At 37.1% G+C, this 26,813-nt stretch overlaps 1 protein-coding gene across 1 annotated transcript; it reads right to left on the reverse strand.

The window, feature by feature from the left end:
* Positions 1-7,230: 7,230 nt before the first annotated feature.
* FERMT1 (FERM domain containing kindlin 1) lies at positions 7,231-26,373 on the reverse strand. The gene is made up of 15 exons (XM_053460132.1): positions 25,989-26,373; positions 21,728-21,890; positions 19,023-19,256; positions 17,359-17,499; positions 16,497-16,710; positions 16,280-16,382; positions 15,777-15,884; positions 15,215-15,346; positions 13,018-13,067; positions 12,242-12,366; positions 11,105-11,211; positions 10,043-10,264; positions 9,598-9,722; positions 7,929-8,070; positions 7,231-7,419 (listed from the first exon to the last, which is right to left on the reverse strand). Exons 2-15 carry the CDS (start codon positions 21,876-21,878, stop codon positions 7,246-7,248), a joined length of 2,028 nt encoding a protein of 675 aa, XP_053316107.1. The 5' UTR covers positions 21,879-21,890; positions 25,989-26,373; the 3' UTR covers positions 7,231-7,245.
* Positions 26,374-26,813: the final 440 nt, after the last annotated feature.

Raw genomic sequence — 26,813 nt, forward strand, 5'->3', positions numbered from 1 at the left:
GAGATATTAACTTTCTGGTATAGAACAGGACTTTTTTTACACCCTTTATCAATATTTCTGATAAAGACATTGTCAGAACAGAAAATCTCTTTCCCTTATTTAGAGTCCCTGAGAGTAAATCTCATAGGTGTAAGTGATAAGAGCAATGATGAAATTGTTACACTATAACCAGGGATCAGCTCCAGACCTTCAGATGCCGAGAATCTGCCAGTTCCACCATGAGTAGAAACCCTGAGAAATGAGGTCAAATTATTTCAGTTCCCAGGTATGTCATGGTATGTCGTCATTATTTGTTTTTACAGAAGAAATAGAGCTAATCGTGACAAATGACTGTGTTGAGGAGACACATTCCGGTGACCCTCATCTTGTGTCTAGAATGATAAGCAAATAGGTGAGGGTATTTTTTTATTTATTAAAAAAGGTTTCTGGTGGGAAGTCTCTGCAGCCATTATGTGAAGGTGAAAAAAAACCTGGAAAACCTTGAAGATAGAGACAAATACTGCAAATACTCTCCATACTTCCCAGATTTTCCTAGACGCATGCAGAACAGACCCACACACACTTTAAATAATACATATAAAGATTAAGGATTTTTAGACAAGGTATTGGGGGAGGCTGAGGATGCCTGAGCAATGACAGGGAAATCCTGGCCTTAAATGGGGTCATCATGGTAATAAATTAGTTTGTATCTCTAGATTGTAAGCTCGTTTGAGCAGGGCCCTCCTCACCTGTTGTCTCTGTAAGTCAAACTGTTATGTTACATGCTACTTGTTATGTCCTGTCTACCCATTGTACAGCGCTACGGAGTATGACAGCACTATTTAAAACAGATTATGGTAAGAATAACTATAGAAAATAGAACTTTAATACTTTACTGATTTGGCTACAATGACAGCTTCACTATGGTTCTAGTGGACTTGGAGTGAGTTGGGCAGATGATAGCAATGTATATATTCACAAAGTCAGTTTCAGTCGATTTTTTGTATTGACATTGAAAAGGAGTACCAAGTTGACCAATATTCTACATTTAGAAAATGTGGAAAAAATAAACATTTACGAGGATAGTGTATTTGGCACGGACTCTCTCTCATTCAAACGCTGTCTGGCAATGGAATTACATTAGACAGTGGAAATTTTAGAAAAAGAAGGCATTTAATTAGACGTGGGTCTAACACGTAGGTTAAGCGTATTTTAGAAACTGCAGGGTAATGTTTATACAGCTGACGTATTATTTTCTCTTAATTAATGTAAAGTTATTTTTAGTCTCCTTAAAATGTTTTCTTCTTTATTTAAAAACCCAATTTACTGGGGAGGTGACTTGTGGGGGAGTCTGTTCAATCAGTCATTTTTTTCCTTATCATAATGAGCTATACTCCACCTGTGAGACATTTATTACTACAGAGGAAAGCATTTAAAAGTCTGTACTTTTTTAGCCCCTTAAGGACAATGGGCGGGCCCTAAACCCATTGAAAACAATGCATTTTGAGCCCATACATGTACAGGCTTTGTCATTAAGGGGTTAAAAATGTGGTTACATATTGTTTGGAGATTTATTTCTACGAGAAACTACGTGGAAAACATACATTTTTATTCTAATAACCTTGGAGTTGCCCCGATAAGTACAAAGGATTAGGCCATTGCACTTCTATTTGTTGCCTCTAGTGCAAAAATAGCTTTATTTTATTTATGTGTCCTGAAGGTATTTTCACGACCTGTCATGGTTCGTTGATCACCTAGCAAACCACGGCTTAATTATTGGAGTTGGGAGTACATAGATACCAAAATAGAAAGGAATCAAGTGGAACAGATTTTAGGTTTAGCCAGCCCTTGTCTATGTAGCTGTAAAGTACAACGTGAACTCGCTTCTCTTTTCGTTAAATACGTTTTGCTTTAAGGCGCTTGCTGACGAGGCTATATGCTTTAGAATCTACTGGTGGGTAAAATGTTGTGGCAGAGAAGTTAATGCAACATTAGAGTGACTGGCAAGTGAAGTTAAATAAACTTATATTGATATGGACATGTCTAAGACATCATCCGAATACAGCTGACCCAACTTTAGAGCATTACGCAGGGTTGGAAGTGCATGAGCCTCGTTAGATCTCATTAGTGCAGGATATGATCTTCTCTAGATCATGTAAAAGACTCTTTAAAATAACCTGGCCATCAATTTTGTATGCTTATGATGAGTCAAAGCCCTTATGCCAATATGGACATGTGTAGGACTAGACACATCTATAGACTAATCATTTTTATTGTGGTTACATACAGGAAATTAAGTGTTGTAGCCTTTCCTTTAAGGACATGACGGTTCATATTCCTGACCCAGCCAGCCACTTGAAAATTACCTTGAGCGTTACAAGAAAAAATAATAAAACTTGCTAAATATTTAGCATATTTCCTTAATTGTAATATCTATTTAATATTCAACCACAAATAGAATCCAAAGATGTCGGATAATTTGCTCATATAGAATCATTCTCATATGGAAAGCAAGGTGCTTGGGTGTTGGGTAGCGCAGAGACTTATCTTAATCTTGCTTGTGCCTTTGATACTCTCTTGCTCCCACAGTCAAAGGAGGATCAGGCCTCTGGAATGTTAAGGATGAGCCGCACATTCTTAAATGACAGGAAGAGATAAGCAGAGTCTGAGATTAAACATTTGTGGGACATGGTACCAGGTTTATGAGTCTCCAACACGAAATTCCAGGAGTCCGCTGAATAGCCAGGTGGATTCTGAAACTCCATAAAGATATTTAGCAGGCTTTCTCATAAGCGAATAATAGTTCCTTACACAAATGATAGACTACAGTCATCCAGGCCGATTATTCCAAGCTAACGCGAATATTTGGTGGAATATTATTTCCCTGTTGTGCTTTGTTGGTTGGCATGTTGTTCTAAGGGGTGGTAGGTAGCAGCATGCCTTGCATTCCCTACTTTGCATCAAGATATTACGTATTTTTGTAAAATATACTAATGTATTGTTTTCTGCTTATTAAGAAAGCAAGTAATATTCGAGATCAATGATCTTTAGCTCCATAGCTGAAAGGATCCAATCCCTCACCAGCTACAAGATGAAAAGCAGACAATATACTCTCGCTTTGAAGTTCTCATTTGTTCTGGAATGGAACAGAATTGTAAAAATAGTTTCTGAGTAGGGTCTTCTGCCCCGATATATGTTTCCCTATATAGATTGGCACCATCTTTTGTATGAACATGTCTGGGTCTATCTAAATGAATTCTGATAATTATAAAAAAAGAAAGGAAGATATTTAACCATGAAAATATCCCAAAAATCTGGAATCCACCAATATTGTAATCCTTTGAGGTCTACAGATACCGGGATTTAGCAGTCAGGAAGTTGGTTCCAGTTTTATGACCCCTGTGAACATGCATATTGCAAAGTTAAAAAAAGTACAGGGAAAAGGATTTAAAAAAAAACCATGAGCAGCGTCATGTTCCAATCTTCCATGTTACAACTGAAATATTCATCTCTGGCTTTTTTCACTTGCCATCCCTGTTAGAAAAATAAGACTCCCTGGCTTAATGCATGCATACCATTCATGGTGTTGGGACTACTCTGCTGTTAAGTTAAGGTTGTGAAACACTTGACAAATATTTAGTAAATGCTATTGTACAAATGTGGAACACTACTCAAGATTATAGGAACCTTCTAATAATGACCATCGAATTGCAAAATCAGATTTAAATACCAATGTTAATTTACAAGTGATTAGTTGTACTTTGCGGTATTTCAATTTGTTTGCTCTGTGTACAAATTGAAAGCCACTAGATTAGTTTCCTGGCAGTGACCGCTCAGGCACCCAGGAACCTGCTGAGGATGAATCACCTTTGTTTGTACGTTGGCCCTACAAGCCGGGTAGGAGAGTCGCCTTGGTTCCAGTTTGTGCTGCTTTATGGTTGTCTTCAGCACCAAAAATCCCCAATACTTACAGCAATAATATTACGTCTACATGAAACATTTTGGTTTTCATGGGGAAAACTGAACTACATAATTGGATAAAATGCTCACTTTCCTCTGTGTGGACTGACCTCCCCCTAAAACTTCTATCCCTGGAACTTATTAAGGCTTACTGTAAGGTCTATTTAAAAAGGATTCAATTAAATCTTTCTGAACCTAAATTAGCGTTGACTGCGGTTTAAAATGAAGATTCAACTGCCTAAACAAATCCTTCATTGCCTTTCCGTGTTAATACACCGTGATCACAAAGACCACTGCATTGAAATCAATGGAAAACAACCCCTACTAAGTAATTCAACGTGGTGCGCATAATATTTTTACACATACATTCCAGACCACACAAAATGTTCCAGACATAATAAAGAAAGCTGAAGTAAACAACCCGCATATGTGTAGATTGGCAAACGGGTGCACCAGTGCCAATTTAACGCTTTCAATACCAACGCAACGAGTGTAGAAAAAATAAGCTACAATGTTACCTGTATGCTAAAGTACATACAGCTAAATATGTCACTTCAATACTGGCTCCTGCTGGGGACAGAGCAGAGTACAGGATATAACTGTAACTGCAGAATCATCAGAATATACTTTCCCACTCGCTGCCAATAGTGCATTTGTTTTTCAGAAGATTGGGCACCTCGATAGAGGTGAGGCATGACTATTTAGGCATATAATCTGATACCCCCAACAAATAAATCCTTTAAATAACGACAGGGCACTGTGACGCGGGTTATGGGAATTGGCTTCAGCTTTAACTTCTCCAAGACAGCATCAACGGGAGAAAACATAATCCTCATGAACTTCCGGCTGCCAAGCCTTAGCAGGTCAGGAAGTTCCTACTCACTAATGACCAACACTCTTTGCACGAGGGGTGCCTTAATTTATTAATATTGCCCAAATGAAGGACTGGCTAAGAAACACAAAGTCGAGAACAGGCAGCAAAAACAAATCACAAATATACTTATAAATTAATAACCAAAATTGGATGGGTCGTGGGTTTCTTTGGTTCTGCTTCACAAGAGCTCAAGGTAAGTCGTAGCCCATCAGCAACACCCCGAGTTAATACAAAGTTGAAGTGCTTTGCAAATTATTTAAAGAAGGAGAACTACTGGCACGACCCTTCAGGCAGCTTCAGCCTCTTCATTAATGGTCCAATGGTCTGTGGGTGTTTTTATTGTGTAGGGTGTATTTTGTATAGTATGTTGTGTAACTGCACACAACGCTCACTAACTCTAGTGTCCTGGAGTGGGATCCTGGGTACTTATTAAGTATACTGATTCCCACCTCCATGGGTTGTGATTTTTACTCCTTGTGTTCAGCTCTTGTAGTCTCTGGTCTTGGTTTATGGCTCCCTGAAGAGACTGCAGAAATATCTGCGCCTCGTCTTCTGCTTCTTCTTGTTTTACCCTCGGGATCTCTTGATCTCCTTTACTGCCCCTTACTGAGAAATATGAACATTTATAGGAGAGGGGTGCTAAGATTTATGAGGTCTGTTGATGCTTAGTAGCTTTCAATAGCAACTGCATCAAATATTTGAAGGACAGAATTTTCCTTTTGATTTCCCAGGTGACTTGCAGTTCCTTTTTAGCACTGCTGAAAAATGTAATTATTTATGTATCTTTTTACTTTCTAAATACAATATGACTCATTGTGATAGAAGTGCTGCTCATGGACCGACCACAACAGCTTTACTTTGCAATGATAAAGCATTTCTCAGCTTTGATGTTTGTTAGCTGCTTAAACATGAGAGTTCTGCCTTACCCACAAGATCCACACCACCGGTTAATGGTTAACTCGCAAGTGGTTAGTCATTACTGATTCATACAGGCCAACTACGACTAATTAGCAGTGTGTACGCCACGTCCACTGAACGGAAGAGATGCCAGCATCATGCTTAGAAAATGTAGTATGACAAAACAATCGGACAGGGGAGATAGTATGAACAGAATAATGAGAAGGGGTGAAAAAAAATGATTTCTGGCCATGTTATTTCAATGACGGGCATATACAATAGACTTAAATATTTATACAAAATAATAATTTTGTGAAAATTATCATTCTGGTATTGAAACAATATTTTGATATAAAAAGAAAAATTATAATATTATAGTTTAAGTAATAAAATTTACTCTGTTCAACAAGAACTAAAAACTACCGGTATTTTGGCTACTGGTTGCCATGTGATTTCTCCATTAAGTTTTAGGGATTTAAGTATATCCGCTCATGTTTTATATTCATTATCATATTACCAGTTCTCTGAATCATTGCATTTACACCAATTTTATTATTTTTACTTTACACTATGTTACTGGCTGTAAGTGTACCAATATAATCTCACACAGGATCTCAAATCCTACTATAAACCATAGAAAGTTTAATTAAGTTTAATTAGTGACACTGCTAATTTTGTTAAAAAAAAATTCAATTTATTTTATTTCATGAACCATATAATATATCACTGGTCACCATTTCCTTAAATCCTGTGACCTTGTGGGTACCAGTGTTTTTTATGTACACTTAAACATTTATGAAAAAATATTTACGACACTGAAAAAAAGCACTAAACAACAGCAATCATGCGGAAAAAAAAAAAACAGGCTTATGTCTATATATTAGTGACACACACCCTTGTCAAATAATAAACACTTGAAAAAGTAAGTAAAATCTGCAATTCATTGTAATCCATAAAAAAATATTATCGTTTTTAATATAGTGGGTGTTCATTTAAGGATTTATAAGTGTTTTGTTACACTTTGGCTAAAATGTGTTCCGTTATTGCCAAATTGATAAAGTGTGATGCGTTTAAATTTTATTTCAACAAATTGAGAGTTGCCATCAATATTGCCTATAAAACCTCCAGTATAGTTATTAAGTGGAACATTCGTCAAAATTTGATAACCTACTAATGGGCACTTGAGCTATTGACGTGAAGAGGTATAAAATCTTCTGATACAGTTTGGTATTTATCTGAAGTGCAATTTAGCAGAATTATGAATAGATCTGTTCACAATGTAATGGATCAGAGAACTAATGAACTTAATGAGTTTAAGAGTAAAATTAACCCTTACAAACCCCTGAGAATCAAAAAATACACAAAACAATAATCCCCACAGCACATTCAAGCTGAGATTCACTCACTGACTGGTTATATATAACCAGTGCCATAGATAATACAGTCTAGTATCTCACGTAATATCCTGGAATACCCTCAAAGAATTGGTTTCTTTAAAATGTCCATGATTAATGAGTTAATGATTGTTATTGTGTTCATTCTTGTCCTCCAGTAAGCTTATGGAAAAGGTCTTCATCCAAAGTTTCGTTCTGGTCCTTGGATCGCGTGGATAAGAAAATATAGCCTCCTATGTACTCGTGAACAATTTTGCAGTTGGCGCTTAGACATTTAAAAGTGATGGTTATGTTTGGATCAAAGTCGACAGTGACCTGAAAAACAAGGAAAATGTAATAAAAAACAAACTCTATTTCTATCAGCCTTGTTTCAGAATAACAGCAAACCTTAGCAAACCATAGCGCAGTTTGCAAATGAGCACATACATGCGGTAAATAAGCAACATACAAGCTGAAGAAAACTCTTAGGCTTCTAACAAAAAATAATTCTAATACACTGTATAGGCATATGCATATATATGTGTCTGGACAGAAGCTCAGGGCTGTGTGGAGAGAATGGGTTATTGATTAGCAGAGAAACCGAAGGGTTATAAGAGTAAATTTGAGTGTCTAATAAGATATTTTGGGAACATATTGATTAATAAGGATGAATACATGAAGTATACAGGCGTTAAAGAACAAACGTAATCATATAAAATGAAGGTAATGGAGGTAATTGCGGAAGGCCTAAAGGAGGAGAAGGCAATGTAAGATGGCCATTGTGGACATAAAAACATTCGACTGAACTTCAAACGGCCTGACAGCCTCTTGGCGATTACTCCTACCTGCTGCATTTCCCAGTGCACATTCCACTGCTTCATACTGGAGTATCTCCACGTGGTAATTGGGTCTCCAGTTGCAATGTCTATTCTTATCAGTCTGTTGTAGGACACTCCAACAATATCATCTTTTTTGCTACCGGAAAACCTGTTTTAACAATTAGACACAAATATGTAAAACGACCGTATTTGTAACATTTAGTAAGAGTTGGCGATTCTTTATGTAAAGGTGCTGAACCATTAAATGCACTCCCTGGCAATTATACGTTAGTAGATTTTTGTTTTCCTCAAAGGTTTAGTAACCTAAAAACAACTCAAACATGCAAGAGGCTTTTTCTGTTTCTACGCCAATAACGTATCAGTGCCTGGTGTCACATGAGAATTAAGTGCCCCTGGTCCAAATTGTGAATGAGATAACATTTTACTTGATTAAGGCATTTTTAGAAAAAGTTTCAGAATTAACTTTCATTCAACAGTACTTCGAATAATATTTCGAATGTATTTTTTCACACTTTTTTTTTTTCACACTTACCTAAAACTTTTGCACAGTACTATATATATATATATATATATATATATATATATAGTACTGTGCAAAAGTTTTAGGTAAGTGTGAAAAAATGCTGTAAAGTAAGAATGTTTAAAAAAATAGACATGTTAATAGTTTATTTTTATCATTTAACAAAATGTCTCATAGGCCTTACACAAAAGCAAAATTAAATTAAATCAATATTTGGCACGACCATGCTTTGCCTTCAAAACTGCATCAATTCTTCTAGGTACACTTGCACTCAGTTTTGGATAACTAACCACAGGTATTCTGTGTATTTAGGCCGCCTCAGTTGCTATTCTCTGTTCATGTAATCCCAGACAGACGATGATGTTTTTGATGTTGAGATCAGGGCTCTGTGGGGCCATCACTATCACTTATAGGACTCCTTGTTCTTCTTTACTCTGAAGATTGTTCTCAATGACTTTGTGCTTGAGTCGTCACCATGCGATCAGATGCCTTCCTGATGGTATGACATGATGGATAAGTAGAAATGCAGCCTCAAACTTGCAAGGAACATTCATCATGCTTCACTGTTCACTGTAAAGGCTTTTTTCCACCGGCCACCAGTCGTTCAGCGAACAAACTAACTTCTGCTACAGCCATATATTTTACATTCTTTTACAGTCCAGAGCACCCGCTGCCTTTTTTCTTCTCCCCAGTTTCCGTGTTTTCGTGACTAGCTGAGTCGCATGGTCTTTTCAAGTTGAATGTATGGCTTTTTTGGCCTTAAGTCTTCATTAAAGACAACTTTAGATCAGACTTCTCTGGACAGTAGTGTCCTTTTTTGTGCTTCTTCAAAGAGCTCGGACAGAACATCTGGAAACCCCTGTCTGCCTTGATATTTCAGAAAAGTTTTATTCCTCCTACACAGCTTCAGTTAATAATTGTGTTTTACCCTACATATTAAATTGATCCTTAGCACTTCTTTGATATAATTGTTTAAACATACACCTACAAAATCCCTTTGTGCAGGTGTACTTGGAAAAACTGACGCTGTTTTGAAGGCAAAGGGTGGTCACACCAAATACTGATTTCTCTTCTAGACCCTGATAACCGAATCTGACTGTCCCATATAATAAGGTGCAGCAGAATCCGTTTTGCAGTAGTTTTTAGAATAGTTACCTTACAAGATAGTAGGCCAAGCCAAACTCGGGCAGAGACTGCCACGCTTGGATGAATCTTAATTTTGCCTCGATGAGAGGTATTTGTGCAATATTCTGTTGCACTTCCAGAATGCGAGACGCCAACTGTAAAAGTAATTAGGAGCAATCATTTTGTGTTAAATATTAATTTTTCAAAGAAAGAGTTGATAACAATCTCTATAATTAGAAACATTCTAATGAAATAATTGAAATGTTAGAATGTTAATTCCATCTCTACCTCCCACTAGCAATTAACTTACTATATTAACAATAACACGACCGCCTGAAGCAAACAGTGAGTAGCGATATGGCCACCATCTTTTTGTCTTGTGGATGAGTGATTTTGATTTGTAGACTATTACAGATGTAGTTTGTGTTGCATTTGTTTCACTTCCATTAAGCACATTGCAGTTAAACTTATATACCTGTTTGGTTTTATATTTCTTTGCATATTTTGGTGAAACAAAGCACTCTGGTTTCATGTCCACGGTTTCAATGTCAGAGGGTACTTGAGAACTATTATTTCTGTTCTTCATCCTCAAAAATGAAAGAATGCTCTGCACTTCAGGTCGATATGAACTGTCTGCCATAGTCTTTCCTTTTGATGCCAGCATGCAGGCAGCCATCCACTTAGCATACTGTGTTTCCTGCGTTTAATAAAATACAAAATACCTGGTAAATTTATATTTTATGCACCGATACATGTTAAAAATAAGTTTGCATTATTTGTTTTGTGTACATCCAATATTCACTACAATATAAAGTAACAACCAGCCTAGAAGAAGATATTGGATTGGTAGAACATGTTGGCCTGGAATATTTCTAAGCATCAGGCAAAATAAAAAGACTACCTTTATGTAAAGTTTACTTTAAAATAAAATGTTAACACTAAATAGTGGTTTTGGTGATTTTGAACCTTTCTGGGCCATCAGGGGAGATCAGAAGATCAGCCCAACTGCCCCATGGTCCCACTGGTGGACAGTGGGGTAAATAACCAGGACAGTGAGACATTGCCCTCCGCGGCCTAGTGTATAGATAGGAGGGTATGTGCATGCTACAGGAGCTATTGTTCTGTAAAAAGTATAATCTCTTGGATTGATATGGCAATATTAACTTTTGCAATCTACGGAACAATCTGACCTAAGAGAAAGCAGTAAAAAGACATAGCGCTCTGAAAGTTGTAAATTCCTGTGATTATATCAGCCAGGGCAATACACAGAATAAATCTTCACATACTATATATACACATCATGGGAGCTTCTTTGTGGAACAGCTAGAGAGTTACCTTTGCTATAAGGCAAGCATTGCACAAATACACCTATACTATACTTAAATACTTATAATATACTCATACTTTTCTGCCCAAGATTTTTTAAAATAACAATTGCCAAATCCAAAGGATAAATCAAAGCCTCGCTTAAATAAATGACCAAACACTGAGTGGGTATACTAAATCACCGTACTGCTAAGATTGATTTTATACTTACATTATCACATCTTAAGTATAATTCATTCATTCCTTCTGCAGAAGGTATTAATAATTTAATTCCAAATTTCCTCTGTGCCACATTTACATCTGGTACCATTTCACATCCTGAAACAAATAGTAACAACTTTGTCAGTCACTTCATTTTTCAAAATCAGCAATTCGTAAATGTTTAGATATTTGTATATGTGTGCATGCATATGTATATATATATATATATATATATATATATATATATATATATATAACATATATGAGCATGTATGTGTAAGTGCTGTTAGATCGAGTGTGTGTGTTTGAATGAGTGTTTACGTGTGTTATTGAGTATGAGTGTATGTGTTAGCATATGTTCGTGTGCCATTGTGTATGTTGGAGGGGGCAAGGGGCAATGATGGCACAAAGAAGATGGCACAGATAAGATGTTTGAGGGCAAATATGGCACAGGCAGGCTGTTTGGGGGCATAGGAGGTACTCATAAGCTGTTCGGGGGCAAAGGTGGCACTGTGGGACATGTTACTTGGTGAAGTTTGGGGGCAATTTTCGCACTGGGGCCCTGTGCCTTATAGTTACATCCTCATCAGGCATTCACCTTGTTTGCCAGCCCAGGCATTGTGGTGCATTTAGAAATAAGGCTATTTCTATACCCCATGCTTGTATTATTATGGACTCTTCAATATGTTAATACTATGGGCTCTCCCATGTCAGTACCCTCTTGCCGATAATCTAATGGGCCATCCCCTATGGCCACAGATCTGTTGGAAATCAACAAAAGTAATTCTAATGGCTTCTTGTGAAGATAAGTAACTTAGAAGTGGTTCCTTTATTTGATGTATGCAAATATACATACATATACCATATGCGTGATAACGTTATCTTAAACAATCATTTCTACATTTTTATTGCTGCTGAGCATTACGTTTTGGCCATTCTTCACCAACCATGTCATACATATTGCATGTTCATCTAGATAATCTTGTGGTATTCACCTTTTGATCAGAACAAGATACCACTATATTTATAGCCAGTAAAATAGCCCCCATAAGCACAGTAAAGCCACCTTCCTGAAACCCCTTGAAAACGAATAGTAATTCATTCTGCCCCCCCTGTGTGCCGGACACCGGATTATACATTTTCTTACCTCTAAGATTCAGCTTCTCGACGGGTTCCCCGTGTGCAGATTCTTTATTTTTGAAGTAAGATATTGATGTATCTTTAAAAACAAACCAATATTTCTTGTAAGCTTTTAATGCTAGCTTTTTTGGCCTGAAAGGTAAAAATAAATCTTTAATCAGTTATGTCATTCAAAGATTAAACAAAAAACAAACCTTTGACACAATGAGCTTACTGATAAATGCATTATATTTGCGTGGCTGGACCACACCTACGTATCCGCTGGGCATTTTCTCCTTGTGTTTAGCAGGTAGATAGCTTTTTAATTAGATTTTATGACTTACAACTTACAATTATGTCATTACACTTCACCAAACAATATTTCATATTTAAAAAACAAAAAATAAAACAAAAGTTTCCTTGCTGTATTTCCAGCTCCCTCGACCCCTTAAAACTTACCCCTGCAAAGGATCTGTAAAGCAGTGCTTTCCTGCTACTGATTGCCTGATTCAAACACACACACACACACACACATACATACATACATAAATACATATATATATTTATGTTTATATATATATATATATATATACTGTATTAGTAAAATCACACCTAATTGTTCCTGTGCAGTGTTGTCATGCATACGGCAGAGCCTGGCAAAATAAGGTTTTACAAAAGAGCCAAAACTCTCAATCTTATATAAAAGCATAAGAAATTACTTTTACACACATGGACACTGTGCCAGTAACTTTGTGCCACACAAATACATGTCAGTTTGTATGGCGCACCATGTCATTTGCTTACCTAAAAAGTTTGAGATTATCTGCAAGTTTTGGTATGTCTGTAATATCCTCCTAGAAAGAAAAATATATCACAGATGAAATAAAAAAAAACTATCAATATCAAAACATTACTTTTTGTGACACACAATTCCTTGGTTCCACGGGCCTAAGATCTTATGTCAGCAATAGAGGGTTAAATGCCATCTGTCTGTGTCTTAAGGGATACGTTATGAAGGTTGTTGTTTGTGTAAGGCTTATGAGACAGGGATCCTTGAGATAATCTTCCTGCACTTTTGCTTTGTTGTCATGTCAGGATCTAATCACAGCCCATAAGGCCAGAAGCACATCGCTTGGTTTCAAGGGCTACAATGTAATCAGTTATTCTACAAAGCAGAATACACCTGAGAATAAAGGGGTCAGACTGAAAGTAGAAATCACACCTTTGTAGCCTAGCCTTTACTAGGTTTTATTCTTGATTATTTTGTTTTAAATTGGGAACAAATAGCAAAAAGCAAATCTCTACCAAGGCAGACATTAGCCACCAGTTTCTAGACTGTAAGCATGTTGTGCCTTTTGCCCTTTTGTTTCTGTAAGTTGAAATGATTTACCCAGTGTGCATTGCTGCAGAATATGATGGTGCTATATAAATCAACAAACAATAATATTGCTTGCTTTGTTTTTCAGGAGTTTTAAATTGGAAATTTTATCACCCCAGTCAGCACACGGCATTACTTTCAAAGCCCTCCCCTGCTTACATCTCCTCACTCATCTCTAAATAAACTCCGAACTGGTCTCTCCGCTCATCCGATGATCTCCTTCTATCCTCTCCTCTGATTTCTCACTCTCCTGCACGCTTACAAGATTTCCCAAGGGCTGCCCCTATCCTCTGGAATGCCCTCCCCCGGTCTATCCGTCTTTCCCCTGCCTGGTCATTCAAAAAAATCCCTCAAGACCCACTTCTTTAATGATCCTTACAACATAGCACACGAACGCCCTCCCATACTCCCATATTCCTTTAGCTCACCTTTCCCAATCCCTCTCCTGCAATACTTTTACTAGTTTAGCTGCTCCATCCGAACAACGGCGCTTTTACCTATTGTGTAATACACCCTAAATCCCGCCAGATTGTAAACTCGTTTGAGCAGGGCCCTCCTCTTCTGTCCTGTCTGTACAACTTCTGTAGTAGGCCTAGATAAAATGCATAACCTGCTATTTAAATATTTACAATATTAACCCTAAAATGTTTTGTTCATTTCGTATAGATCAGTGGTACTCAAACTACGGTCCTTGGAACCCCAGGACCATTCAAAGTGGTAGATAGGCAAGAACAAGAGAAATTAGCAAACTGGAGATGATAACTGTGGCCCAAAATATGTTTAGGAGACACCGTGTCCTATACAACACACGTTCAGCAAAAAGGAGTGGACAGAAAACCCATGTCATGGCGTGAATGCTTCTCAAAGTCTAAATGTGTAACAGAAAAAGCTTATGATTGCTCAAAAAACTTAAAATCAAAGCAGCAAAGGAGATATTTGCCCCTCTATATTCCAGTTCCCTGCCCTTCTTCCGACTGTAAGAGAAAGAACATTTGCCTTTAGATAAAAATGGCTGCGTATGCAAAATCCAAATTATAGTGCAAGGGCAGCTTGTTACCTAGACTCTTAAACTTGCTTTTAAGCTATTTGGTTTTGACAGAAAAGGTATAATAGATATAAATCTTTTCAAAATGTATTCCCAGGCCCGATAGCTTTGATAAGCACTGTTCTAGATTTTATGCTGATATCACTATATTTGGCTACTGTGCGTAAAATTTTATTAATAATTTAGAGCGGAGAAGACAGATGAGCCTGTGCATGATGTCCCAAGGTTCAGTCTCTAAATGAAATCTGGGAAGATTTGTTGTTTCTTATTATAATGCATATTATTCAACTCATTTTTATTTATCTCTGGCGTGTTTTATGTATCGCAAATGCCACTGAAATCCCCGAAAAGGCAGAATTCTCTATGAAATCTAACACCAAACAGATGACTTTGTATTAATAATTTCATACCTTTCTAAATAATGCACCAACAGGCTCATCAATACATGTACGAGAAAAACAAACATGATAGGAACATATTAAACATAACCGCACATAGTTAATCAGATCTGGAGTTAATTAGTCTATGCCATTTTCAGTCCTGTTCGGTGCCAGGCCCTCCGGCAGATAAATACTCACCAGTACCCTCTCTCTTTTTCCTCCTTCCAAAGCCACCTCTAACTTGGATAGCGCTGCATCTATTTCATCCGCTTCTCCATCCGTGGTCAACTCAAAGGCTTCAGCTGATGACGATAACTTGCTTATGTGATACTACATTTGGACACACAACATGTTACCCTTAGGTTTACAGGATGTGTAACTTATATTAAATATTAATATTCTAGATGTGCATGCGGTTTATTCACTAATTGTAGGTGAGTTGCATATTAACAGTGAATTATAAAGACCACCCGCCGGTTCTCTTGTATATATGGCCGATTCATCACATCATAATGTACCATATAGTTAATATAGTTAATATAGTTACCATTAATTTGAGCAAATGCTTATTTCTATATTTAAGTCATGGATTCTGCCAGGGAATCGTCCCAACACAGACCGCAATAATTACAGTGAAAAATCTTCATGTGTACCCCAAACTACGCAATACTCTAAAGGAATGAAGAGGACTATCTTGCACAAGCAACATACCAAAATCAGAAAGGATAAGGTAGAAATGATAACCTTATTACAGACTTACCTGTAATGCTGCAAACATTAGCATCTCCTCCTCAGTGCAGTCAATTTCCCCCAACAAGATACCCCACCGTGCTTGCTCAAACAATTGGTTTATCCGAACGGCATCGTACTATGAAGCGAAAATATATTATTTAAAGCTGTTCTGCGATCACAATACTGCTATAACAAGAAAAGCGCAAAAAAAAATCTTTCAGGCATCCTGGCGGTTATAGAAAAAGCCTTTACAGTGATAATATATAATATCACGGTTCTGTAATTTGGTCATTTGTAATTTGGTATAAACCATCCATGTAATTGATGTATCCTTGACTTTCCTCTTTGTACATAGTAACAGAACATACTAGCAATTTACCATGAACAATTACTCATTTTGTAACTATTAAAAGGATAGCTAAATTACATCAATGTCCAATTCAAGAGCACCATCGTTATTAAGAATTTAAACAACTAATTCACAACCAGCTGGTTTGAAACTTTTGAGAAACACGGAAAGTGGGTCTTTACCTTTGGGTTGAGATCAAAGAATGAGTAGTATTTAAATCTTAGGTAGAGTTGATCATCCTCCTGGATTCCTTGTTCCATTAGAGATCTAGAGGAGTCCAACCATCTGTAAGAATCACATGCAAAAATGAGCCTGTGCTCCAGCAGTACGTGTGCCATGTGTGCTTTTGGTCGACCACATTCAGCAGCTAGTTGAAATGTGCAAATTATGCAAACTTACCCTGAATTTAGTTTTGCTTTATCCAGCAGCGTCCGTGGTTGATACATTTGAGCGAGTATTTCGGGGGAACAGTTTGGCTGGCTCACTGCTAACATGTTGCAATTTTGTTCTGCTAGTGGACTATCCGTGAACCAAGTTATTGTGGAAGAAACTGGGGTGCCATTGACTGGGTCATACATGGGAGTCATGGTCTTGCTGTATAGCCCAGGGCTTGCTGCATGAGATGACAAGTTAAAACATAAAACATAATAAAGTGTATATAATTCTTAATTGATTATATATATATATATATATATATATATATATATTACTATATTTCCTCAATGACATATTTTCTCCTAATCCTCGTTCTTTTTACCGCAGAGGTTATTATAAACAATGAAGCTTTGCCCACCCAACCGCACCATGCTCATGGCCATTAATTTATCTTCATACCATGTATCTAGTTTGACTGGATGGTTTGACTTAATGTTCTTGATTGTACTACATGGGGACAGTGCTGAAATCAGTTATATACAGTTACAGACCAGATTTACAAAAAGTGTTTCTGGTACCAATTGTTAAATGCTGAATTTGGTAAGAAGGTTCTGTTGGTCTGCTTGGTGATTTCTCCACTTTTAAAACTGTCCCAAAATTGCTCATTTTGCTAAGGCCATATCTGCCGCATCTCGTTTTGGTCATGTAGAATGGTATAACATTATGTGCGGAATTATTATTACTCATAGAATGGAGATCAGAAACCAATGACAATTATATTCCCTTCATCCCATCCCTGACATCAAAGTAGACATTTGAGAAAAATGTTACATTAGCAACATGTAATATTTAGCAATGTTATTATCTGTCAATACTATGTTTGTACCTAATGATCCTGAGTTATTTTGAGGGTTGTCCAGGTTGATAATCTCATCTAACACCGTTTCTTTACTGTCCTTTTTCTTTTTCTTTTTTACATAATCTTCCATGGGCCTCAACAAGGATAACTCTTCTGGTCTCCTAATATCTAAAAAAGATACCGTGAGTGTTATCAACAGCCATGCACAAAGACAAAACACTAAAAGAAAATACAGAATTAGGAACAAAAGTTTTTTCTAGCATGAAATAATTATTTATGGGATAGATTAATTTATAAATGTAATTTAAAAGAGACAACTAGTATAAAATAAAGTACAAAAATCTTACAGCACATCTGGTCCCATGTTTGCAAATGAAATTATACATTTTGGACATATGAATAATTTTCATTTTATAATAAAAATAAACATCATAGTTATTTATTATCAGCTTTTAAATGCATTTATTAGTTTCAGTAATAATAACTTTTTTTGGAGTGTTTATCATTTTGTAATGGATCCAATGCAAAGTCAACTGGCTTCTCAATAACAATAACATAAAATATTTCAGATATGCCCAAATTAGGAGCAAAACTTGAATTCGGTATAACAGGCCTTGCACGGTCTTGTTTTACATAGCTAGAAATATATATGAATTACTCAATGAAATCCGGTTGAGAATCTCTCTGCATTGTTTTAGGATAGAGGCATTCATTCCATATTTGTTTTGAATGAAGATCATGTTCTCAGTAGTACAATGAGCATCATTTTATTAAAACAATAAGCCTTTCTATGTCCGTGTCCACAGGCAATATTATGTGAATTACAGCTGGATGTCTCTGCTACTAGCGTAGAATTAATTTCTGCTGCTACTATGCGTTCTTCTATTTGTGATAGGAGGATCGCTAACTATGAAGGTACAAATATTATCAGTATGTTATTTTAAATTATGAGATTAACAAGGTTCACTGCTCACGCTGTTCTCTTCTAATGGTCCATGTTTATAAAAATAAGAAAACATTTTTTTAAGGCAGAAGCGTGGTCTCTATTCTTTCATGTCGGAAAAATGTAAAATATAATCTTAACTGGAGAAGCAATCTATTTAAAATATTTAAAGCGGTAAGAATCCAAATATGCAATATATATTCTTTGTAGAGACTTAGACGGTTAAGTAATGACATCATAGCCCTGTACTCTGAGTCATCAAGTGTCTAGACCTGCAGGGGGCAGAAGAAGAGACATCTTTGTCCGTACCGGCAGTGATCTCCCTGTTCTGTCAGTGGAACTCCTCGAGAAGGGGGTTGTAAGGGTACAGTAGGGCTACAACATTTCTAGTTACTCCAATATTGCTGTTTTTTTTTAAATATCTTTATTTGCCTATTTTTTTGTTGTAGTGAGTGTGTTCTCCAAAAATAGTACATTGCAAAAGATGTTAGAAATGTAATGCTTTGGTGAACTTTCAAACTAAAAAAACCTCTGGATCTCATGAGAATCCCGCTTATGAAAGGGAGTCTCTTTGGAACACGATTTCATATTTAACATTTAGCCACGTATTAGGAAAGAGGTTAACCGTATTCCAGAAGTTCTTCGTGCCCAGTAAAAGTCCTTCAAGAGCCAAGTGCTTTAAAACATTTATATGTTTGGAGCATTTTACATAATAATACAAAAGATTTGGATTTATCATATTACTTACTTAATATTTTGCAGATCTCTATTACAGCTTTCAGCACAAGGGCGGAAAAGCTAACCTTTAACCTCACGGTTTTCATGTTTGGTAACCGGAGACGTAATAGTTTGTGCTGAGGTGTGAAAAGCAGCTTAGCGTCGGCCTGTACGCCATACTTGTCTAACGTCCAGTGTGTTTTCAGCAGCCAGCAGTTTTTCTGCTCCCACCAAAGGCCATAGTCTGACCAATCCCTGGCGATCCCTAAAAAATAAAAGGGAGCATTTTTAATATACTCGCTGGTAGGAGAACCATTTCAACACACATAACGGCGAGAAAATATAATACAAAACCACAGCTCCCAAGATCATTACCCGGCCATGGTGATTTGTGGCCATACGTTCGCACATATACAATATAACAATAATCCTAGAGGGTGTAAAGTAGGTAACACAATAGGGAGAAAGAACTTAATGTAAAATGGAGACAGAGAAAAAATAAAACAGTAATAAACAGTACTAAACAGTACTAAATAGTACTAAAACAGAGATACAATGTCCAATTGCATTAAAACACATAAAAATCACAGTGCAACCACAATACCCACCAATAACATGTCCCTATAAATTAATTAAAACATTTTTTTTGGAAAATTAATTAGTTAAAATAATTTAACTTAGTTTGCTAAAATGTAATTTATGCTACATACATAAGTAATCTCTAGCAGTACAGACAGTCTAGTCTTAGAGCTGCGGTGGCCATATGCATATCCCATGCATGTTAAGATTGCCTCACTGTTTTAATGAATACCACTTCTGCTGGGAGGTTCTTCCACATATGTACCACCCTCTCAGTAAAGTTAAACTTCCTTGCGTCAAAACCTCTGTCCTTCTAGTTTTAGATCATGACCTCTTGTTCCTCAGTTTCTCCTCCTTTGAAATAAACCCCGTATTGTATTCAAACGTTTCTATCACATCGCTTCTCTCTCTCTTTTCTCTTCCAAGGTATATGTATTTATTTGCATAATACAGAAGAAAGCATTATATAACAGGTGCGAGATGGAAAGATGCAGCAATAAGTTGTGTGTCCTTTCCACACACCTGGGTAGAGTATGAATGACAAGCTCTCGGTTCATTTCCTTGGGTGCCTAAGGCCTGGAGTGAGATTATGTAGCTTTGGCTCACATACAGCAGAGATTGAGTATCAGACAAGTTTCCATTGTGTCAAAGACTTTACCTTAAGGCCATCCATTCAATATATACAAAACAATAACCAAAATACTTCTGCATTCCGGAACTAAGACAACATAAGTATGCGCAACTAAAAATGGCAAACCCTTCATAGAAGTAGCAGATATGTGTGATGGAGGACTTTATTGAAATTTTGCTAAATTATATTCTTGATTGTAAACTTGTTTGAGCAGGGCCAAGGAGGGGCCTCCTTATGTTATGTTTCTGTAAGTCCAATTTGTTATGTTATGTGCAATTCACAATGTCCCGTTTTCCCATTGTACAGTTCCGTGGAATAAGAAGGGGACATACCTAGACATTTTGGACAATGCTATGCTGCAAACTTTGAGGGACGGTATAACTGTGTCCACGTTCACAAACCAAGGCCCATAAAGTCATGGTTGGATGAGTTTAATATGGATGAACTTGACAGACCCGCACAGAGCCCTGACCTCAACCACATCGAACACCTTTGGAATGAACTGTAACAGAGATTGAGAGCCAGGCCTTTTAGGTCAGCGCCTGACCTAAAAAAAACGCTCTAGAAGCCTTCCCAGAAGAGTGGAAGCTGTTATAGCTGCACAGGGGGACCTTGTTGGCGTAACGGTCAGGTGTCCAAATACTTTTGTCCATATAGTGTATTTCAATAAAAAAAAAATAGTAAATGATTTCTCTACAGAGGAATTCCTTTATTTGGCATAATAGAGTCATAAGCATATCATCATCTCAAAAAGTAAGAGACAGAGACAAAGACAGAGTCAGAGATTGGGGTTTGTAGGCAGCTATGTATGTTGGCCTAGACACAGGGTGGCAGGTCACGAGGGGTGGACGTCTCTCTGCCGCAATACTGGGGGACAGAATGCCCCACCAGGGTGATCTGACCCTCCTCTGTGCAGGTGCTCAATGGACTGGTTAAAAGGAAGATCTCTGGCACAGCCTTTATAGGGTGCACTACAAGGCGCTGCACAGCTTTAAGACATGGAGCAGCGGGATATGGCGTTGTATCCAAGTGCTTTGCAGCAAGGACGCTGCCATGCAGGGGGTAGCTTGGAGCTCACACCTGGTTTATGCCAAGGGCAGTGCCAAATGTAAATACCTTGCTATTTGCAGAAGAGTTGCAATTCCATTATTTCATGCCCCAGCATGGTTCTCTTGCTGGATGAGTTTAGGCAGCTCCATATAAAACAACATTATAGCAAATACATTTCTTTGAAGTCAAATGACAGATTCAACAATTTAATATAGTATTTGAAGCGTGTATATTGTGCATTATGTGCATGACCCCAGTATACAGTGGTTGGAGGAGTTAAGAATGGATGGGATTTAGTTATGTTCTGAAAACTTCAAAAACATCAAGCAACAGTTTAGCTTTTTTCCATTTCCATTGGAGAAAAAAAAGAATATTTTCCATTCGGTAAACTTACCTATTACCTGTGACAAGGGGGAGACATTATTTGGCCACATACATTATTGAATCAGACAGAATAAAGTATGAGGTCCACCTACCAATTTGTTCTACAAGTTTGAACATTACTCCGCCAATATGAAGATCTCCTGATACTCGAATGGTAACTTCTTCATTCTTCTCCTCATTTGGTTGATCAATGGCAACACGAAGTTCCCAAGAAGCTGTTCCAAGAGCAGCAGTGTGGATCATCTTTGAAAAGTTCTACAGAACAATAAAAAAAACACTTTAGATAATTCTACAGAAATGTGCTCTATGCTATTGTATAAGCAACAAAATCTGACATGCATGATGTGTTTAAATATTATGTACCTCTGAAAAAAAGAGGGCAATCAGTTAGACATGACTGGGGCACTTGGCGATGGGGCACCTGGTGCAGTTTCCCCGATTCCCACATGGAAGTAAAGGCTATAATTAGTTGCATTATTTGGTACATTTACACCTAAATAAAGGGGCCCGTGCAGTCCTTAGTTCCCATGTATTATATACCTGTGCAGTGCTGTTTACAGATAAAAATAAGTAATTCATGCATTCAAAGCCTATCCTACATGTATACTATGGAATCCGTGAGATCGGGTCTTCATTGGTATTCTTCTGCCTTTTGATGAGTTACTGCAAAACTGTGCCTGGCACAGCAAAGGTGTTCATGAATGAGCAAGATATAAGATCCAGATAAATGTGGTATTTTATATAGAAAATATTCACACCAAATCTCAGTAACGCTGCATCCATAACGTGATGGCAGATTAAACTCTTGTTGTTTTTATGGATATACTAAAAGGTATTAAGAAAAACAAATGGAATCTACAGTTTTAACCAGGAAGATCCACTGAATGCCTCAGGAGATTCCAACACTCCATTTCTTCACTTCATGGTAAATCTACCGTGTGTTTCCTTAAAACATGTATTCATGGACGTTGATGCTTCATCTACTGTCCCTGAAATCATAAAACAACTTAACAAGCGAGGCCTCACACCATTACTGTCAGTACTTGTCTTCCACCAGTCTAGCCGTTCTCAATACAACGTGCAGACGCATGGAGTAAGAGTATTACAATGGCGGCAAGATAACAGATAATATCTTACTGTTTTCTTAAGTATCTTTGAGGGATACATAGACTGATGGCGGTGGAGGCAAAAGTGGTAAAGATGGCGCAGTTGCCTAAACAACTAATGGAAACGTCTGGAGATTACTCTACTTTGCAGAACTCCTATGAGCTTTATATCATTATACAGTGATATTGGATGCAAGGTGGGATTAAGGATCTTGGGGCCCTACAGCACTTATGCTAAGAAGCCCCTCTGATCTTGCCCCCAACTATTTTTACAACCAATTAAACGATTGTAAATTAATTAATGTAAACATGGAATCAAGTGATATAAAAAAAAACAGTTTATTGGAGCTCCCTCTACATTCCTTCATGATGTCACACACTGTCCATAGTAACATAATAATAATCATAATAATAATATTAATATAATGAAGCACCCAACATAATATTACCACTTAATCAGGTAATACAGATACATGCTGTGGAGCTGGCTCTTCTCTGTTAGCGTCTGACAGCCTGATATTAATCAAGAGCTTATAGGAAGCAGAGGCTACTACAAAATAAGTAAGTCTACTACAAGATGGGGACTCGGGGTCTCCTACCATTTTGGGGGGCCTGAAGCTATTGCTCCATGTGCCCCTGGTTAACCCAGCCCTGATTAGATGACTGCTGGTATAGCCAGGATCTAAATCCAAAAAAGATCCAAGTCTGCACAGCTGGTGTTCAACAATAAATGGAACCTTATAGTATAATCCTTTGCCAAAAATATAAGGCTACAATAATTTCCTTCTTTTTACTTTTCTTTTTTTAAAAGATAAGTTAAAGCAATTTAATAAGCATATATTGGTACATGAATTGCGTTGATGAGTGCTTGTCCTGCACATCTAAAGCTTAACAATTAAATAAGATAATAATTAAAAAAGTAAATTGTGAGGACGTTTTCAACATTTTGCTAAAAAAAATTATGTTTGAAAATGCCTAGTTTTTTCTGCACAATAGTTACATGTTAAGTGTGAAAGAACACGAGACTCTGAATCTTTTAGTTGCATATGATGGCCTGTTAAATGGGGTCAAAAGCGCAGAAAAACAAAAATGTAGAATCTGATGACAATGAAGAGACATTTGGTCGATCTAGTCTGTCCATTATTTATACCTGTACTAAGACTCAAAACATAATTACTCCTTGGCTTAGTCTTATGTCCAGGATAGCTTTATGCCTATCCCAATAACCTCTACCACTTTTCCTGGAAGGCTGTTCCACATATCCAACACCACCAGTGCTTTCTTACATTATATCTATGACTCTGACCTTCTACTTTTAGACAATGGCCTGACAATTCTCCTTGTTTAAAATATACTTCCCCCTTTTCACTTTATTTACTCCATGTATATCCCTATATTGACACTTAAAATGACCCGTTTATCAACATGACCCTGGTGAAAGAAACCATTTTTAAGAAATGTTAAAGATGAGTTATGGACCTTTTTTTTACGAGAATAGCACCTAAACACAAAAACTTTTTAAAAAAACTTGTCAAATTGTCCTTATGAAAGGTATATGTCACAAAGACTGCAAACAGTATGGTGATGGAATGTCGGCTCGTATATAGCAGTCCGCATCTGTAATTTCACACCTAGTTTAAAAAAAAAAAAGCCAACAGGTTGATCTGCATTCCTGCCGCTAACCTCCTGAGATCTGTCTCCCCAGGGCGAACTTTGTACGCTCAGCCTCCAGGGAAGCAAGTTCCTGCTTGTTGTGCTGGGATTCTACAGTAAATGAGAGTCTAAGAAGGAACTAGAAATGCAGAGAAGAAAAAAAAGAAAAGAAAGAATTTTTCATGGGAAATCTAAGAGTTATTTTCCTACTACTATTTTTAATAAAGTAAAATGCGATTGTTATTTCTTTGCCGCTGTGGAAGCTCCCAAGCTCCCTACATTCAATCAGTTTTTATGAAAAATCTTACATATTTGGTCGCATGGTTGTATTAAACATAATTCATGGAATAGACTATTCAAAAGGCAACCCCCCCCCCAACATTTCAGATACTGTAGCCTTTCATTTGAAACCCAGGTTGAAACTTTACAGAATGGAAACACTTCCTGGGTGGCTGACCTCTGAATAAGGGTCAAGTATTAATCCATGAACTCCCAGGTCCCTACATGATTTAGCGATGTGTTGCTTTACGGCACCAAAGAAGAATGTATATTAAGGTACTTTAATATATAAGAGGGAAGTATATTTTAACACAAGTGACTTAACTCCGAATCACCCATAATGAGTTTTATAAGGACTGTTGTTTAAACCATGTGGCTGCCACCTTTAGATTTACCAAAAAAGGTTGAATATCCAGCTGCTGCCACCAATGGCTGCAGAGCAAGTAGAAAACTACCAGTAATCTTATTTTTATTAATAAATCCACAACAAACCATGAATAAATATAGTGATAAATGTGTATCTTTTTAGGATCATCGTGTTAGAAATCTGACAAAAAGTCCCATTGTGAGAGTAAATTCCACAGATTCTTCTCTCTTTGTTCTCGGTATAAAACTCATTGAGTGACTTTATACATTCCCAGAGATGGAAAAGCAAAAGCAGCGAAATATGATAACTATATAAGCCAAAAATGCTTTACTCTCATTGCCAGAGGCAAACGTATTCCTTGGCTTGTCTTAGGGAAGAATTTGGCATATTTTATGGCCCATTCTCCTTCAGACCCAATACACACTAATTCCGTTTACCAAACTGAGTCTTCAACCCCCAACCGTAGTGCGAGTTAATCAGTAGCTCAGTAATTTTCAGATATACCTGTGACTAACGTATTCATAGCACCTGGTTTGTTATAGGAAAAAGGGTTTGGAAAACAGAGATACACTGTATCCTTAAGAGACTCGGTCCTTAGTATACAATACATGTGTGTATCCATATAACAATCATATAACTCAAAAAAATTATTTATCTATATATATATATATATAAATATAAAAAAAACTGTGCAATGGGCAAATAGTACATACCAAATGTACATCACATAACAATTTGAACTTACAGAAACAAGTAACAGCAACAAAGCCCCTGCTCAAAAAACCTATGAACATATAGATATTTATAGATATAAATATATATTTAATTTTTTTTCCCTGGTTAAAGGTCACATCTGGTCACAGACGGTTAATTATACCCAGTAAGATCTGAGCGGCAAGCAATACTGACACTCTTGTGTCTACTGTTTGCATGAGCGTTTCTGCTTACCTTTCCTTCTTGCACCGGGGTTTGTCCACCTGGATGATCTAATGAATAGTAAATGAACAGTAGATTTTAGCTTCTTGATCTCCACCCAGCTGTGACTAGGAGAACAGGAGAGAGGGCCAGGTTCTGAGCGAGTGCCCTCCGCTTGTTTACAGTACGTCCCGCCCAATCAGTTTGGCAGCATCAAGACTTTTTATCGCTGCAGGTAACAACACGTTAGAGAGTAAACTCTGCTGCTACTTACAGCAACGGTAACTCAGTTGCAGATTCCAAGAACTACAATATATTTCCCATGTATTTATATATATATTTCAGCTTGGCATGTAATCTTTCAAAACGTGAAGAAAAGTCAACATGACATCGTTCTCTTTGTAGAAATTACAGAGATTCCAGAGAAAGCAGGAGACAGTGCGAGCATGGTCTATGATTCATGTAGAATAGGAAGTCTGGCCTCCAGGCAGTGGAATTATGTTTGGACTTTAATACCTGCGAGCTGCGTTCCATTCAATCTTTCTTGTCGTTAACTTTTTCTCAAGAAGAGATAAGAAACAAAAGGAACATAAAAATGTACTAGTGAAAAAAATGATCACAATGTCTCCCCTTTTAAAGAATGCCTAGGAGAACACATACGTATACAACCCAATTTTGATCTTGCTGGCTCCATAATACAGTACGACCTGTTATGAAGCCCTGCAAGAGAGAATGAGTTGGCCTTTTATAATACATAGCTAAAACTTATTTCGGATTATCTAGGTGTAAAAGAAGCTTAATTGGGTTTATGTTTAATAATGTAAAACGTAAGAGAGTTGAAACCGCTGCACACTTCTA

The sequence above is a fragment of the Spea bombifrons genome, chromosome 3 (genome assembly GCF_027358695.1).
Source record: "Spea bombifrons isolate aSpeBom1 chromosome 3, aSpeBom1.2.pri, whole genome shotgun sequence".
Lineage (NCBI taxonomy): Eukaryota > Metazoa > Chordata > Amphibia > Anura > Pelobatidae > Spea > Spea bombifrons.